The sequence below is a fragment of the Mustela erminea genome, chromosome 6 (genome assembly GCF_009829155.1).
Source record: "Mustela erminea isolate mMusErm1 chromosome 6, mMusErm1.Pri, whole genome shotgun sequence".
NCBI lineage: Eukaryota > Metazoa > Chordata > Mammalia > Carnivora > Mustelidae > Mustela > Mustela erminea.
Window position 1 is genome coordinate 6,769,324 of NC_045619.1, and position 14,531 is coordinate 6,783,854.

The 14,531-nt window shown below is 62.7% G+C and overlaps 1 protein-coding gene across 1 annotated transcript; it reads left to right on the top strand.

Moving 5' to 3' along the window:
* Positions 1-7,205: 7,205 nt before the first annotated feature.
* SHISA8 (shisa family member 8) lies at positions 7,206-13,110 on the top strand. Its single transcript, XM_032346103.1, has 4 exons — positions 7,206-8,209; positions 10,610-10,740; positions 11,431-11,595; positions 12,056-13,110. The coding sequence occupies exons 1-4, from the start codon at positions 7,674-7,676 to the stop codon at positions 12,448-12,450; spliced, it is 1,227 nt and encodes a 408-aa protein (XP_032201994.1). The 5' UTR covers positions 7,206-7,673; the 3' UTR covers positions 12,451-13,110.
* Positions 13,111-14,531: the final 1,421 nt, after the last annotated feature.

Here is a 14,531-nt window from a genome sequence, read left to right on the forward strand (position 1 = left end):
AAGTCAGACGCCAACCGACTGAGCCCCCCAGGCATCCCTTGTTCGCTTTTTAAAAAGTTTTTGTTTTTGTGGGTTTTTTTTATTAGAAAAAAACCGAGACAAATACTTTGTAAACGCTTTGGAAAATTCAGGGCAGCGATCCAGGGTGGAGGCCATGGAGAAATGACCCATAAGCCCGAGTGACTGTAATCATTTTACACACATAAATTCGTACCGTGGCTGTCATATTTGATGAGTTTTGTCTGGTCTTTCAACACTTCACCAACAAGATTTTCAACATTTGTAAAGGCTTCCACCTGAGTACTGGGTTGTTTTGAGCTTTTACTACTGTAGCTGAGGTGGCACTGCCTCCTTGACCTAAACCTTTGCCTGAGTTTTTTTATGGCCCCTGTGGGTTGAATTGGTTTCCTAAAAATCTGGACCAGTTCATGTCCGCCAACAGGGATTAGATGTCCCATTTTGCAGATAGGAAAAAAGAGGCCCTGGAGGTGAGTGAGAGGATCTGGCCCAAGCTACAGTCTGCCCACCGTGGTGGAGCTGGGCTAGAGAGGCTCGGCCCCTGCCCGGCGCCCCTGTCCAGAAGGCCCAGGTGCCCTCCTTGAGGGCGACGGACTCCAGGAATCCATTCCGGGCTTGACTACTTGCTTTCGTCACTCCTCAAAGATGTTTCTCCCCAACTGGTCTCTTTTTGCTTTAAAAGGGACCCAAGATAGACTCTGGAAGAACTGCTGGTTGGGGTGGGGATCTAGGGAAGCAGCTTCCCCTCCCCCCAGCCTGGGTTTCTGGCCCAGTTTTTCCTGAAGGAGGCTCTGGTTTCCCTGAGGTCCCCAGGGCCCCGGGCAGGTGGAGGCAGGGCTGGCTCAAGTCTCAGTTCCTCCTGGGGCTTCCTGCAGGCACCTTTCACTTCCTGCCCAGCAGCCCTAGGCTCTGGGGTCAGGGTGGGGGTGGGGCGGCCCAGCAGGGGAGGCCCTGGAGGAGACACCTGACCCCTTGCCTCCGAGGTCTCTCGGCAAGGACAGCCCCACACAGGCCTTCCCTCGGAGCCTGCCTCCTCATCTCCGAAATGGAGCCCAAGGGCCAAGCCCCCTTCGGAGATCAAAGAGGTCATGTGGCAAGTACAAGTACCCTAGGGTGCCTCCGTCTCCTCCTTTCCCTGGGATGGAGACACTTCTGGAGTCACCAGCCCTCGGAAATTCCTCTGGAAAGTGAGTTTCCCAGAGCTGGTCCTGCCACTCGCCATTTGTTTACTGCTCCACTGGTCACACACCAGATCCAAATACACCTGCTCTGGGCCAGCGCCATTCTGGGCAATGCTTGGAGGTCAGCCTCGGGCCCTGCCATTAGGTCCTGGTTCAATGGGAGAGAAGGAGTGGGACATAACGACAGGACAGGGCCATCCCTGCCCCAGGCACGGGGGTTGACTGACCAGCATCTAGGAAGTGCTTTCGACCATAGGAAGTATGCCCTGAGCCTTGCCCACTTTTCCTGCTGGAATGGAGCGGAGAATAGGCATTCCTGGTCCAGGGGACTGTGTGCAAAGGTGCAGAGGAGAGGGCGGGCACAAAAGGGTCAAGAAGCAGGGCCCTGGGGCGGCAAGCTGGAGAGGTGGGTACCCTGACCTCAGAGTGCCCGGTGGGGCTGTGTCACAACCTTGCCTGCGCTCCTGCCTGTCCATCGGCTCCTGGGAGGCATCCATCCCTCCTCAGGGAACCCCAGGTGCTTCTCCAACCCCACCATTTAGTGTCTCACCAGACCCCTCTGGCACTCCTCTGGGCACAGGGTGCGAGCTCACTCCCATTTGCTTTTTTGGGGGCGGCTGAGGTTCCATTTTTGCCCACCCAGAGCAGGAATCTGCCTCCCTCGGGTCTCTACCTCCTCCCCAGCGGCCAGGTCCCGACCCGCGGGTGGCGGTGGGGGTGGGGTAGGAACGACGGCCCGGGGTCCCGCGGAAGGAGGGTCGGGGAGGAGCGGGGAGGGCACAGATGTCCCTGTTCCAGGCCCACCCTCTTTCCCGGGACTCTGTAGGGCGGGGAAGCTGCCCAGGCAAGGCTACAGGGGGTCCCGGAACATCGCCTCCACCTCTCCTGAGCCGCAGAGAATCTGAGATCCAGGAGAGGACTCCGGGGCAGGCGAAAGTCTAGCTCCGCAGCTTCCGCGCTCAGCCCAGCAGGAGGCACCTGGACCTGCAGCCGCGGAGCGGCGGGAGCGGGGCCGCAGGACCGAGCGGGCGGGGACCGGGCTGGGGGCGCGGCTGCGGGCGGGGTCGGGAGGGAGGCGGGGCTGAAGGACACCGAGCCCCCGGGGAGTCGGAAAGGGGCGGGGCCGGGGCAAGTAGAAGGAGGGGGTTGAAGGCCTAGGGGCGAGGAGAGAAAGGGCGGCCCCCGACGAGAGGCGGGACCAAGACCACCAGAACCTTCTCCAAACCCTCACGCGGGGTTTCGGTCCTCACGAGCGTCCGGGGCCAGATGCAGGGCATGGCCCCGGCTTGGGAGCGAGGCGTCTCTGTCGAGGGGCGCAAAAACCGCTGTGCGCTGGGAGCTGACCTCAGAATCGTGTCCAGGAATCGGCAGGCCGGGGACGGGGGCGGGTTGGGGGACGCGCTGTGTGGCCTCCGCTGAGCTCTGTCCTCTCTGAATCTATTCCCGTCGTAGGGACTTAGTGGCCAGTCCAGATCTGCATATTCACCGGGGCCTTTGGAAGGTGGGGGGGGGGGGGCGGCTGTTAATCAGGGAATTCCAGCTGTGATGCCTGCAGCGCGACTCCCTGAGGCAGGGGAGGGGAGATCCGGGGAGAGGGTGCTCCAGGATTTGGGACTGGAGGCTAAGCCCCCGCTCCCAGCACCCCTCCCCTCCGCCATGTTGCTCCCTCAGGACCTCCGCCTGGGTGCCCCCTCCCTCCCACAGGCAGCTGGAGCCTGAGTCACAAGCTGCCTCTCAGGGAGACAAAGGAGCCACGGGCCCTCCCCTCCCGACCTGCTCCCGGCACTGGCATAGGCATCGGTGCCAGCAGGGAGTCCATCTTTCTCTAGAATCGCTGCTTTTTGGGCAGCCCTCTATCACGGAAGAAATGGGAGCAAAATGGGCTTGGGAACGGGACCGTGGAGGCTTACGGACGGCACCCACCATGGCAATCACTGTCTCAGCGCCTTGGAGGTGGGAGCTCCCACTGGACAGCTTGTACCTGCGTGTTTCTCCATGGGGTTTTGGGGGGGACTGGCTTCTCCCTGCAGCCCGGCCAGAGAGGTGCTAGCTGAAAGAAAACAGGCCTCGAAAGATTGGCTTGTCCTATTAGAGCAGGAATCCCAACCCGCCTTAGTCTGTCTCCAAAATGAAGGATAAGTAGGAGCCTTCCTTGTGAGGGGCTGGGAACAGGCTGGGAACAGGGGGCTCCTGTAGGAGTCGGGGCACATCAGGCATCGTCAGGCATGGAGTGTGTTATGGGGTTGTAGGAACACTTGACTGGCCTCTGGGCCAGAACTTCCCACGGCTCTCTTTTTTGTATTAAACTGGTCAGAAATAGGGGCGCCTGGGTGGCTCAGTGGGTTAAAGCCTCTGCCTTCGGCTCAGGTCATGATTGAGCCCCACATCGGGCTGTCTGCTCCGCGGAGAGCCTGCTTCCTCCTCTCTCTCTCTGCCTGCCTCTCTGCCTACTTGTGATCTCTGTCTGTCAAATAAATAAATAAAATCTTTAAAATAAATAAATAAATAAATAAATAAATAAATAAACTGGTCAGAAATAGGCTTGAGGCTCATAGTTCAAGTTCCAAGTCAGACCCTGGTCCTTCCTGGCTGTGCGCCAGTTACAGCAAGCCATTTCCGCTCTCTGGGTCTTGGGTTTGTCTCTAGGAAATCCCAAATTCCCTGGCCCAGGGCTGGGCAGACTGGTCACTGACCTTCAGTCTAAAATGGGACACTGGGGGCACCTGGGTGGCTCAGAGGGTTAAGCCTCTGCCTTTAGCTCAGGTCATGATCTCAGGGTCTTGGGATCGAGCCTCACATCGGGCTCTCTGCTCAGCTCTCTGCTCTCTCTCTGCCTGCCTCTCTGCCTACTTGTGATCTCTGTCTGTCAAATAAATAAATAAAATCTTAAAAAAATAAAATGGGGACACTGAGACCCCTGCCGGGCTTTCCCTAATGTCCATGACCTTTCAGGACCCCCTGAGCCTTGCACAGCCAGAGCCAGGCACCAGGCAAGGACTCAACCATGAAGGATGCCCTGGGATACGCACACCAACACACACACACACGTGCACGCACTTGTCCATGGTGGAAGGAAGGGCTCATAAAGAGGCTGCCCCCAGACATGCACTCTCACTCATATTCAGAAGCACACGCAGACACCCTCACACTCAAGCTGCCAGCGCTCAGAGCTGGGGGCGGGGCGGGTGCCCTTCAGGCACAGAGACACGGCTCCTCTGCCCGCCCCGTGGGGCCTGCTGCAGATGCCAGGGGTTATTTTAAGCCTGGATCAATGGGCGATTTTTGGTGACACAGGCTTGGGGGGGCAGGCAGAGGAGCCGAGAGACGGGCGCTCTGGTACCTTACTGAGGAGAAAGACCCTAGGGTCCAGGGAGGGTAACCTGGGCCAAGGGGTCACTCCTTAGCTGGGCAGTTCCATTTCCAGATGGTCAGCAAATGGCCAGGCACCTGAGGGGCAGCGCCAGCCGAATGAATGGCCAGATCCCAGGTTCAGTCAGTCAGCCCTGATCTGTCTCTGCGTTTGTTCCCCTCCCAACCGCCTGCCCCCAGGCTTTGTGTTAATATTGAGAGGGCATAAGTCTGTCTTATGGCCTGGTAGATGTGGGCATCTATGGTTACTGGCTGACCACTGAGCCAGACTGAGACCAGGAGGAAGCCTTGGATGTGGGGAGGAGCTAGAGGCTGGACATCCGCTGGGGGGGCGAGGGGCTGTAATTTGGGATCCAGCTCCTTCAGTGGACAAACGATCATATATATCATGTGTATATAATATATATGACCTATGTATGATATATATGATCTATAACCATATATTATATACACGTATATATATATAAGTGGACCTGATGGCAGTAACAGGGGCTGGAATCTCAGCGGGGCCCCCAATGGTGCCAGGACAGTGGGATAAGAGAGGGGCCCCAGGGGGCACCTGGGTGGCTTAGTGTGTTAAGCCTCTGCCTTTGGCCCAGGTCATGACCTCAGGGTCCTGGGATGGAGCCCCACATGGGGCTTTCTGCACATCAGGGAGCCTGCTTCCCCCGACCCTGCCTGCTGCTCTGCCTACTTGTGATCTTTCTCCCTCTGTCAAATAAATAAATAAAATATTAAAAAAAAAAAAAGAAGGGGGGGGCCGGGGAAGGGACATAACCCAGGGTGGAGCACTGGAAGCTCTGGGCGCAGTAAGGCCATCCTACCTGGGATGAGGCCACAGTCCCAGGGGGACAGAGACAAGCCTCTTAAACCTAGTGTCCAGCCATAGGGTGAGAAAAGGGAAGAAGCAGCCCCCCTGAGAGCCCTGGTAAACTGCAGGGCATGGTGGGGACACTGATACAAACCGGACAGTTTGTGCCATGGAGTTCCTTTCTAGAACAACACCCCCGACCCGGGCCCCCAGGGACCTAGAATGGCTGCACCAGGAATATAGCAACTAAGTTCTAAACAGAATAACAAATGGAAAGTTTGACAGCACAAAGTAAACTAAAAAACGAGTCACTAAAAAACAGTATGTAAAGTGGGGCTTATTTTAGCCTCAGTTGTCCCTGGTGATGGGATTAAGGCAATTTCACTTCATTGCTTTGCTCATCTATTTTCTTTGGCTCTAAAATTGTGATAGTCTTCTAACGGGGTAGGGTCTTCTGAGACGGATCAGAAGAGTGTTGCAGGGGGAAGAGGAGGGAGCCGGCTATCTCTGGACTGGGCCGGAGGAATGACCCCGAGGAGGGAGGGCCTCTAGGCATTAATACCTGAAATTAGCCTGTCAGCCCCTCATCTCCACAACACGCGGACTTGATCCTCCTTTAAATGTAAATCCTTCTCCTTCTCCCTCTGCTTCCTCCATTTTTATAAGCTGATCCCAGTCGCTGAGTGAACACAACATGCCAAGGGGAGCAGGGAGAACCCTAGGAGCCCAAATCTTACAAAAACTAGACGCTAAAGTCACATCATTCGTTCATTCATTCATTCATGCATGCAGCAGATACAGCGCGGTTTGGGAGCACTGGGGTGCAGAGGACGCCCAGCCCTTGCTCTCCTGGTGCTCCCCTCTGGATAGTGGGAGGCACCATACTGGCCCCTGCCTCCGGGAAGGGATGGATTATGAATCTGCCCACCACCCACCTCCCCCTCCCCGAAGAGTTTTTGTTGTTAAGATGAGAAACTGAGGCAGAGAGAAGCAAGGCGCCCCGGACCGGTCACATTTTCCAGTTAAACTCAGCTTCGAAAACACCATAGAACGTCTCCGTGCTAAGCCCAAGTTCCGAACCGCCTTCCTCCCCCTTCTCCGGGGGCTGGCTGGGGGCACCTGAGCGACCTTGGTGGGGCAGAGCGGAGGGTCCGCCGCTGGCCCCGCCCCCTGGCCCGGCCCGCCCCCCGCAGCCGAGTCAGGGTCCAGCCTAATCTCCCCCCCCACACCTGGGATAGCCAAGAGATCCCGGGAGGACGCGGACCAGGCCATGCGTAGAAATGGGGACACCCCAGGGCCCCAATCCGGGGTCCAAGAGGTTTGGGGACCAGGGCGCACGGCCCAGGGGTAACGCTGCGCTCCAGGCGGCACAGAGACAACCTGTATTTGGCTCTGTGGCGCGGCTCTGCTCGGGGTTTCCTTCCCATTCGAAGGGCGGGAAAATCGAGGCGCAGAGTGGGGAAAGGACCTGCCACCTGTCACACTCTGTCCCGGCCAGAACTGACGGAGAGGATGGGAAGGAGGAGGAGGGGGTGGGAGCGCCAACGACCCTCCCGGGACTCTCTGTCCCCTAAGTCCCCGCACCTGTACACCCGAGGCGCACTCCCGCGGGCCTGCGTCCGAAGTAACAGTCCTGAGAGCATCAGCTGAAGGCCCTGGAGCCCCCAGTTCCGAGGAATGTTTCGGGGAGGTCCTCGGGGAGGGTCCCCGCGGGGGCGACCCGGCGGTGCGGGCCCTGCCGCGCCCCCTCCCTCCCCTCGCGGCGGCCGCGCTCCTCCCCCGGCTCTGCCTCGCGCCCGCCCGCCCTCCTCCCCTCGCTCACTCCCTCCCCCGCCCGCCCGAGCCCGCGCGGAGCCCGAGCCGCAGCCAGAGCGCGGGCTGCGCGGAGCGGGCGGCGGGAAGGCAGCGGAGTCGGGCGGCCCGCCGCCCCCGCTAGGCCCGGGCCACTCACGCCCGCCGGGCCGGGGAGAGGCCGGGGACCGCGCGCGGGCGAGGACTGGCCGCCCGGCCCCGGGGGGCGTCCCGGAGCGAGGACCGCGGGCTCGGCTCCGAAGTGAGTCGGCGGGGGACGCGCCCACCGGAGGGGCGGCCCCGCGAGCTCTGGGCCGTGGCCACCCGGCTCCGGGGTCCGAGGAGGAAGGTGACAGCCGAGGAGGCGTCCGCCGCAGCCGGCGCCCGGGCGGCGGGGCCCGCGCGGTCCCGGAGGGCGCGGAGGAGCCGGCCCGGAGGCCGGTCGGCAGGGAGCCGCGGCGCGCCGCCATGCGCGGGCCGCTGTAGCCGAAGGCGCGGGCCCGATGGAGCGGGCCGGGGCGCGGGGGCTGCGGGGCGGCGGCGGCGGCGGCGGCCCGCTGGGGCTCCGGCTCGCGCTCGGGCTGGCGCTGCTGCTGGCGCGGCCGCCGTCGGGCCGCGCGGGGGCCCCCGAGGCGCAGGAGCCCGCGGAGGAGCCCGGCACGGCGGCCCCGGCCGGGGGCGACCGCTGCCGCGGCTACTACGACGTGATGGGCCAGTGGGACCCGCCCTTCAACTGCAGCTCCGGCGCCTACAGCTTCTGCTGCGGCACGTGCGGCTACCGCTTCTGCTGCCACGACGGGCCGCGGCGCCTCGATCAGAGCCGCTGCTCCAACTACGACACGCCGGCCTGGGTGCAGACGGGCCGGCCACCCGCGCGTGCCCGCGACGCCGCCGCGCCCCGGGACCCGGGCCGCGAGCGCAGCCACACGGCCGTCTACGCGGTGTGCGGCGTCGCTGCGCTGCTCGTGCTGGCCGGCATCGGGGCGCGCCTGGGCCTGGAGAGGGCGCACAGCCCGCGCGCGCGGCGCACGGTGACCAGGTGAGCGCGCGCCAGCCCCGGGCCCGGGGTCCCCCGCCCGCCGCGCCTGGACGGGCCTTCCCGACCGGTGGGCGCCCCCTCGCCTTCCTTCATCCTTCCCGCCCGTCTGGAAACTCTCGTCCTCTCGGCAGCCCCCTCCTCCTGGGTTTTCCTTCCTGTTCCTGTCTCCAGGTCTGGTACTCCCCCATCCCCACTTCGTGGAGGGAGACAGCTGATACCGTCTCCCCTTGACCTTCCGGAGGGAGCTGGGTGCTGAGCCCTCCTCCCCCGCGGCTCCCGCCTCCTCCGGAGTGGGCGGGAGGGCTGGTCGCCCTGGACAGAGGGCACCACGACCGCGCACCCCAGAGACGGGGCCTGGAGCCTGAGACCTACTAGTGCGGGGTAGCGTAGGCTGATGTAGCATTGGGCGTCCCGGTCCCCCATCGGAGGGAAGGGAAGGGGCATTTTCTGTAGCCCTCTTAGGTCTCTCGCCTCCTGCTTCTCTCCCCACTCCCCCCTCCCTTCCCCCCCACCCCCATAGTTGTGACTCAGGCCTGACCTTCTTTCCCTGGGGAGAAGGCCTCCCGCCACCCGCCACCCCGCTCCACTCCATACACAACGCATCCCTTCCCTGACAGGGGTCAGCGTCTCTCTGGGTGTAGGAAGGCGCTGGAAATGTGGGGGACAGAGATTCGTTGTTGCTGAGGCCAGGACAGGTGCTAACTGAGTCTGAGCTTTGTGGGAAGTGGGGTCTACAAGTGGGGTCTCGGCTCTAATGGGGACTCCGTGTCCTTGCCCTGGAACTCTACCCCCACCCTGACATGCTCACGTGCCCCCCCATGTGTTGGGGCCTGTGCCCTCCTCACCCAGATCTGGGCTCCCTTGGGTATGCGACAGGCTGGTATTAGAGGTGACAATAGAGAGACGCCCCTATGCCTGGGTAGGCCAGGTGTGGATGCTTTCCGCCTCCTAGACTTCAGGGGCAGGGGATGAGGGCTTCCTAGGCACTCCCCAGCACCCCTGTCTCCTGGACAGCTGCAGGGCAGAGCTGGGAGTGGAACCCTGGCTCTGTGGCAACCCTGAGGCGCTCATCCTGGGTCCTGGATGCGGTGGGGGCCGGTCCTGAGCTTGGAGCCCCTCATGCTGGGCAAGGAGAAGACAGCGCCTTGACTGAGTGTGGGGCAGTGGAGCTGAGGGCCGTGAGGGTGCAGGGGGGGTGGTGGCTGGGCCACCTAGCGGACACGTTGCCCCTAGAGCACACTTCTCCACAGGGCACGGGGAAGCGGGTCTGGTGATGCTTCGGAAAGATATGGCTACCCGGGATGTGCTGTGTGGCCTAGGCCAGTCCCTTCCTCTGTCTGGCCTCCAGCTCCCATGTGCCCTGTTTTTGCTTCTCCGGGGAGGTCTGGAGCCCAGCTTAAGCTCTTGTGTGGCTGTGTGCTGGACCCCTGCCCCCCCCCCCGCCCCTGCATGACAATCACTCAGGTGCTTGGGAGAGCTGGTGCCGAGGCGCGACCCCTGGGGCAAGCAGCCAAGGAGTGGGCGGGGCGTGACGATCAGCTCTTGCCACTTTGCAGCCAAACAGCGCCTACCCCAGGGGGCCCCCCTCTAGTGTGCTTCCCTGTGCTTCAGCCATTTGAGCCCCCAGCCCCAGAAGGAGGGAGGACCAGACGGTGCCAGAAGAAAACCATGGATTCTGGGCACCAAAGGCAGCTGGGTGGGAGGCCGGGTCTGGCTGTCTGCAGGGAAGGCTCAGTCAGAAGCCATCACACCTGGGTGGGACTGGGTGTCCTGGTACCAGGGAGGTGGACGCCCAAGGTCACAGAGTCTTGGGTGCGGGGCTGCCACTGTGGGATCTCCTGGCTCCTCCTACCCTTTTATCTATTTGTCCTCCCCTCTGTGCCTGTGTGACAGCTTTGTCCCAGGACCCAGCAGAAGCCCCTGCTGCAGGAAGGGAGTTAGGTTGGCAGGTAAAGAAGGCTTCCTGGAAGAGGAGGGATTCTGGTGGGGTTTGAAGAATGAGTAGGAATTTTGCCAAAGGAGATGGAGGAGAATTGTTGGCACAGGGCGCCAGAGCCGGTGCAGGCCAAATCCAGGGGCCTGGTATACCTGATACACCTGCAGAGGTTTCGTGGGCCGAGGAGGCCCAACCCTGCGGGTCCTGATGAATGGACCTTGGGAGCAGGGGAGTCTTTGAGAAACAGGGTGACCCCGTTAGAGTTTTCCTGATCTGCCCTGGAAGTGGCCAGGTTGGGGAAACCAGATGTGGAAACTAGATGTGTGAGATCAACCACAGGACAGAAGGGAGGCCCATAGAGGTTGAAAGAGAGACAGAGTGTGGCGGCTGACCTTGGATAGGCCCCGCCTGGCAGGTGGGGAAGGAGGGGGTGGGGAGGGCTAACCCATCCCTCTTCCCCACAGGACACTCACAGAACTTCTGAAGCAGCCGGACACCCAGGAGCCACTGCCTCCACCCTTGGGCCCACCTCTGGGCAGCTGTGTCCAGGTGCAGATGGGTGATGGTCTCCCCCGGAGCTCCCCCAACCACACAGGTGTGTAAGCTGGGGGACGGGCACAGGGCCTGGGAGCAGCAGAAGGCAGGGGCTGAGAGGGAAGAGGCTCTTAGCTGACTGTATGGCGACTAGAATGAGCTGTGGCCTCTGCAGGTGTGTGAGTGGGGGCTGGGCACGCCGGTCAGCTCCCCTTGGTGAAGGGAGACCCACTTGGTGTCCTGCAACTTCTAGTCACAGGGACTCGGTGAGGAAGGGTCCAGACTCAGGGATCCCTGGCTCAGGCTGTGGCTCTAGGCCTTGGCTCCATACCCAGGGGGACTGCCTGGCACCAAACTGTGGACTCCTGTGGGCCTTTTTCTCCAGGCTAGAGCCTCCCTCTTGGTCTCTTGTTGGTGAGACAACACCGCCCCCCCCCCCCCCATGGGTTCTGATTCTCAGACCTTAACTCCGTCTCATGAGAAGCAGGTCCTGGGACTCAGCGCCTGGCCCAGGCTGAACATGCTGGGGAGTCATCCACTGGGCCGCAGCCGCTCAGGGCTGGCTGCTGTCATCCACGGGGCCAGGCCCCTGCCCCAGGCGCTGGAGAGTCCGTTCCTCTCTCCTCCCGGAAGCAGCCACCACACCCGCTCTCCTTGAACTGCAGTTGGGGCGAGGACAAAGAGTGCTAGTGCTGGTGGAGGGTGTCCTCCAGCCAGCAGGCCGGGTCTCACCTTCCCTTTCCCGTTCCAGATAAGAAGCGCCCCAACAACGTGCCCCTGGGGTCAGCAACACCGGGACCCCCGCGCGGCCCCAGGCTGCAGGGCGGTGGCAACATGACCCTGCAGCCCGACTTCGCCAAGTATGCCACCCTGAAGGCAGGCGCCACTCTCAAGGCAGGCGGGCTCAAGGCCGCAGGTGAGTGGCCGGGGAGCCCTGTGCGGGGAGCGCCGGGCGCTGCACCCCCGGTAAATAAGCTCCCAGATTACAGCAAGGCTCGGGGTCCCGGTTGCAGTTCCGCGGTTCCCAGCCTTGCGGGTCGGCGCTCCAGTCGGCTCCCTTATCGCGCCTACGGAGCCGGTCGGCTCCCGCGCCTCGACCTCCGGTCCCCTCACCAGGCCACCTGGTTAATCCCCCAGGGCGGCAGCCGAGCCCGGGGCGTGGAGACCCGCCGAGTCCCCGAGGCAGGTCCCGGGCCTGTCCCGCCCGCAAGCCGCCGGGGCCCCGCCCCCGAGGCATGACCCCGCCCCGTTCCGCCCAAAGAAGCTGAGGCCCCGCCCCTGAAGCCTGGCCTCTCCCTACCCCATCCCCGGAGTCGCTCGGGCCCCGCCTCCGGGGGCTGACCTCGCTCTCTGGCTCGCCCCCGCTGTCCCCGCAGAAGCCACCTCACAGGACTTCTACCAGCGTTTTCCCGCGACCGACTCTGCCCCGCTGACCCTCCCGGCGCGAGTCCCGCGGCCGCGCGAGGACTTGCCCGCGCTGCTCGACGCCTGCCCCTGGGCCCCGCCGGGCTATGCGCCCCCCGCCGGCCTTGCCCGGTCGGGCCACTACAAGGCCTGGGTCGCCAGCCGCCAGGCCCGGCCCGTCCCCCGCGGCCACCTGGCGGCTCAGGCCTCCCCCGCACCCCGGCGGCCCGGCCATGTGCCCCGGCGCCAGTTCAGCGTGGAGAAGCTCCCCGAGGCCTTCAACCCGCAGCCCCCTGGCCTTTACGGCAGCGCGGGCCGCGGACCCCGGCACCTGAGCACCAACAGCAAAGCCGAGGTCACCGTGTGAAGCCGAGGGCCGCTGGTTCTCCTGAGCCATCGCATCTCCGGGAGCCCTCGTCTGCCTTGGGGGGCGCCTTGGGCGGGTTCCGGGGGAGGAGGGGCGCCGCCCGTGGAAGGCCAGCCTTTCCTTTTGCCCGCCCAAACTGGACTGGGGCCGTGGAGCTTGCAGGGCTAAGAAGGGGCCCAATGCGTAAAGCCAGTGGCTCTGTTCTCGGGGTCCTAGGGCCCGGGTTCCTCATGTAAATAAAGCCTTTTCTGTGGCTCCCATCCCTGAGAATAAAGGAGCTCCAGCTTGGCGGTGAGAGGCACTGATGGTGGAAGCATTGGTCATTGACTGGACAGACGGCGGTCCGAGCAGAGGGCACAGCATGTGCAAGAGCAAAGGACGGCTCCTGAGAGCTTCGGGCGCGTGTTCTGGGAGCCAGGGAGAGGTGGCTGGAGAGGGTAGTCAGGGTTGAGTGCCAAGCTTAATGTCCGCACCAGTGGGAGCCGTGGGAGTTGTGCCCGAGCCATCACAGGGCTCCAGAGCGCAGGGGAGAGGCCTGTCGGGGCCCCGAGGCCCCACGGAGGGTCCATGCCCTTCCTGGAGGTGTCCCCCCTCCAGCCACTCACTCACTCTCCGTCTTTAGTTGGTTGAGCCCGGCCGATCCTCATTGACATAATCTGGCCCTGAGCCGGCACCTGGCTTGCAGGCCACTTGGCCAGCTTGGTCCAGGGCCACCCCCCTAATGGGTGTGGGCAGCGGGCCAAGCAGACAGCTGGTGCTCAGGATGGGGGAGCCTCCTCCCAGTAGCTGCTCTGGGGGGAGAGCGAATGGGGATGCTGGACACAGAGCCTTGGCAGTGTCCCCACTGGGGGTGCTCACACATGCTCGGCTCGGCCAGCTCTCCCCCCTTCCTGCTGGGCAAGCCTGGGTACCTCGCTGTGTCTCGGCATGGCCAGCAGCCTGGCTGGACGAGTTTCTTTGCGCCACGGACTGTTGGGGAGGTTGAGGTCTGGATTATGCCCCTCACTGTGGAACATGATCAAAACCAACCAGTTGGGCCTCAGTTTCCCTCCCGTGTAGCCTAGGCATGGTACACTGTTAGTAACAACGGTCACCATCTGTTGCTGAGTCTCTTAACCCTTACAGCTGCTTTATGGGTGTGTGCCTTTAAAAATGAGGAAACTGAGGTTTTGAGACATGAGTAGCTTGTCAATCTTCCCCCTATAGGCAGGGCTCCCCGGACGGCCCCCAGCCCCCAGCCCCCAGCCCCTCACCTGGAGGAGAGCCCACCTCACTCTCCTGGCTTCTGAGGAATCCCAGGCCCAGAAGCCGCAGGACCTAACAGAGCCAAGAGTCCTGCCTGCAGTGAGGACCCCTGTGGCTTGTAGGGGAGCCGGTCCTCACACCCTCAACTGGGGGTGGGGTGCCCCCAGCTTATCCTGCAGCTGTGCGGAGAGCTGGGGAGGAGGGTGGGTGCTGAGTCACGGAGCCTGCGGAGACTCACAAAAGGCACAGGTTCCCAGGCGCACGGGCCACCCACAGCCACCCACCCTGGTGACACAGGCCTACTGGGCTTTGCTGGGAGGTGGGGGCATTTGCAGTCCCAAGGCCCCTACTCCATCGGTGGGGGGGCAGGCTGCGGCTACCGGCAGGGCCACCACCGAAAATGCTGCAGCTGGGCCTCTCCTGGCTGCTCCGGCCCTTGGGACGGTGTGGCCTGCTGTGACTGCCCTTCAAAGAGGGGAGTGGCTCATTTCTCAGCCGGGCCAGGTCACAGATCTGGGCTAGTCCCCCAGGCCACTTCGGACTCCTCCCCTTCCCACCCACCACTCCCAGTGGTCTTGCCCCTCGGCAGGTGCACAGAGCACTTAACTGTAAAGGTACCTATCCTATCACTGAAACTGGCCAACAGGTCTATGGGGACTTTGTCAAAGGAGGGGACTGTCATCCCTGTCGTCCACATGTGGGAGCGGAGGTGAGGTTCTGCCCCAGGTGACCCAGCTGGGAAGTATGGGAGGGAGCTGGCCTTGGATGGGAAGTCCATCCGGTGGGCCGGGAAGGGGAAAGCCAACAGGAGCACCCCCAGAAGGGGAGAGATGTAT

What these genes read in the sequence shown, in the direction of transcription:
- SHISA8 (XM_032346103.1), top strand. Translation starts at nt 7,674, where the DNA reads ATGGAGCGGGCCGGGGCGCGGGGGCTGCGGGGCGGCGGCGGCGGCGGC. An exon ending in GCGCGGCGCACGGTGACCAG is followed by an intron (nt 8,210 to 10,609) that starts GTGAGCGCGCGC and finishes TCTTCCCCACAG; the next exon opens with GACACTCACAGAACTTCTGA. An exon ending in GAGCTCCCCCAACCACACAG is followed by an intron (nt 10,741 to 11,430) that starts GTGTGTAAGCTG and finishes TTCCCGTTCCAG; the next exon opens with ATAAGAAGCGCCCCAACAAC.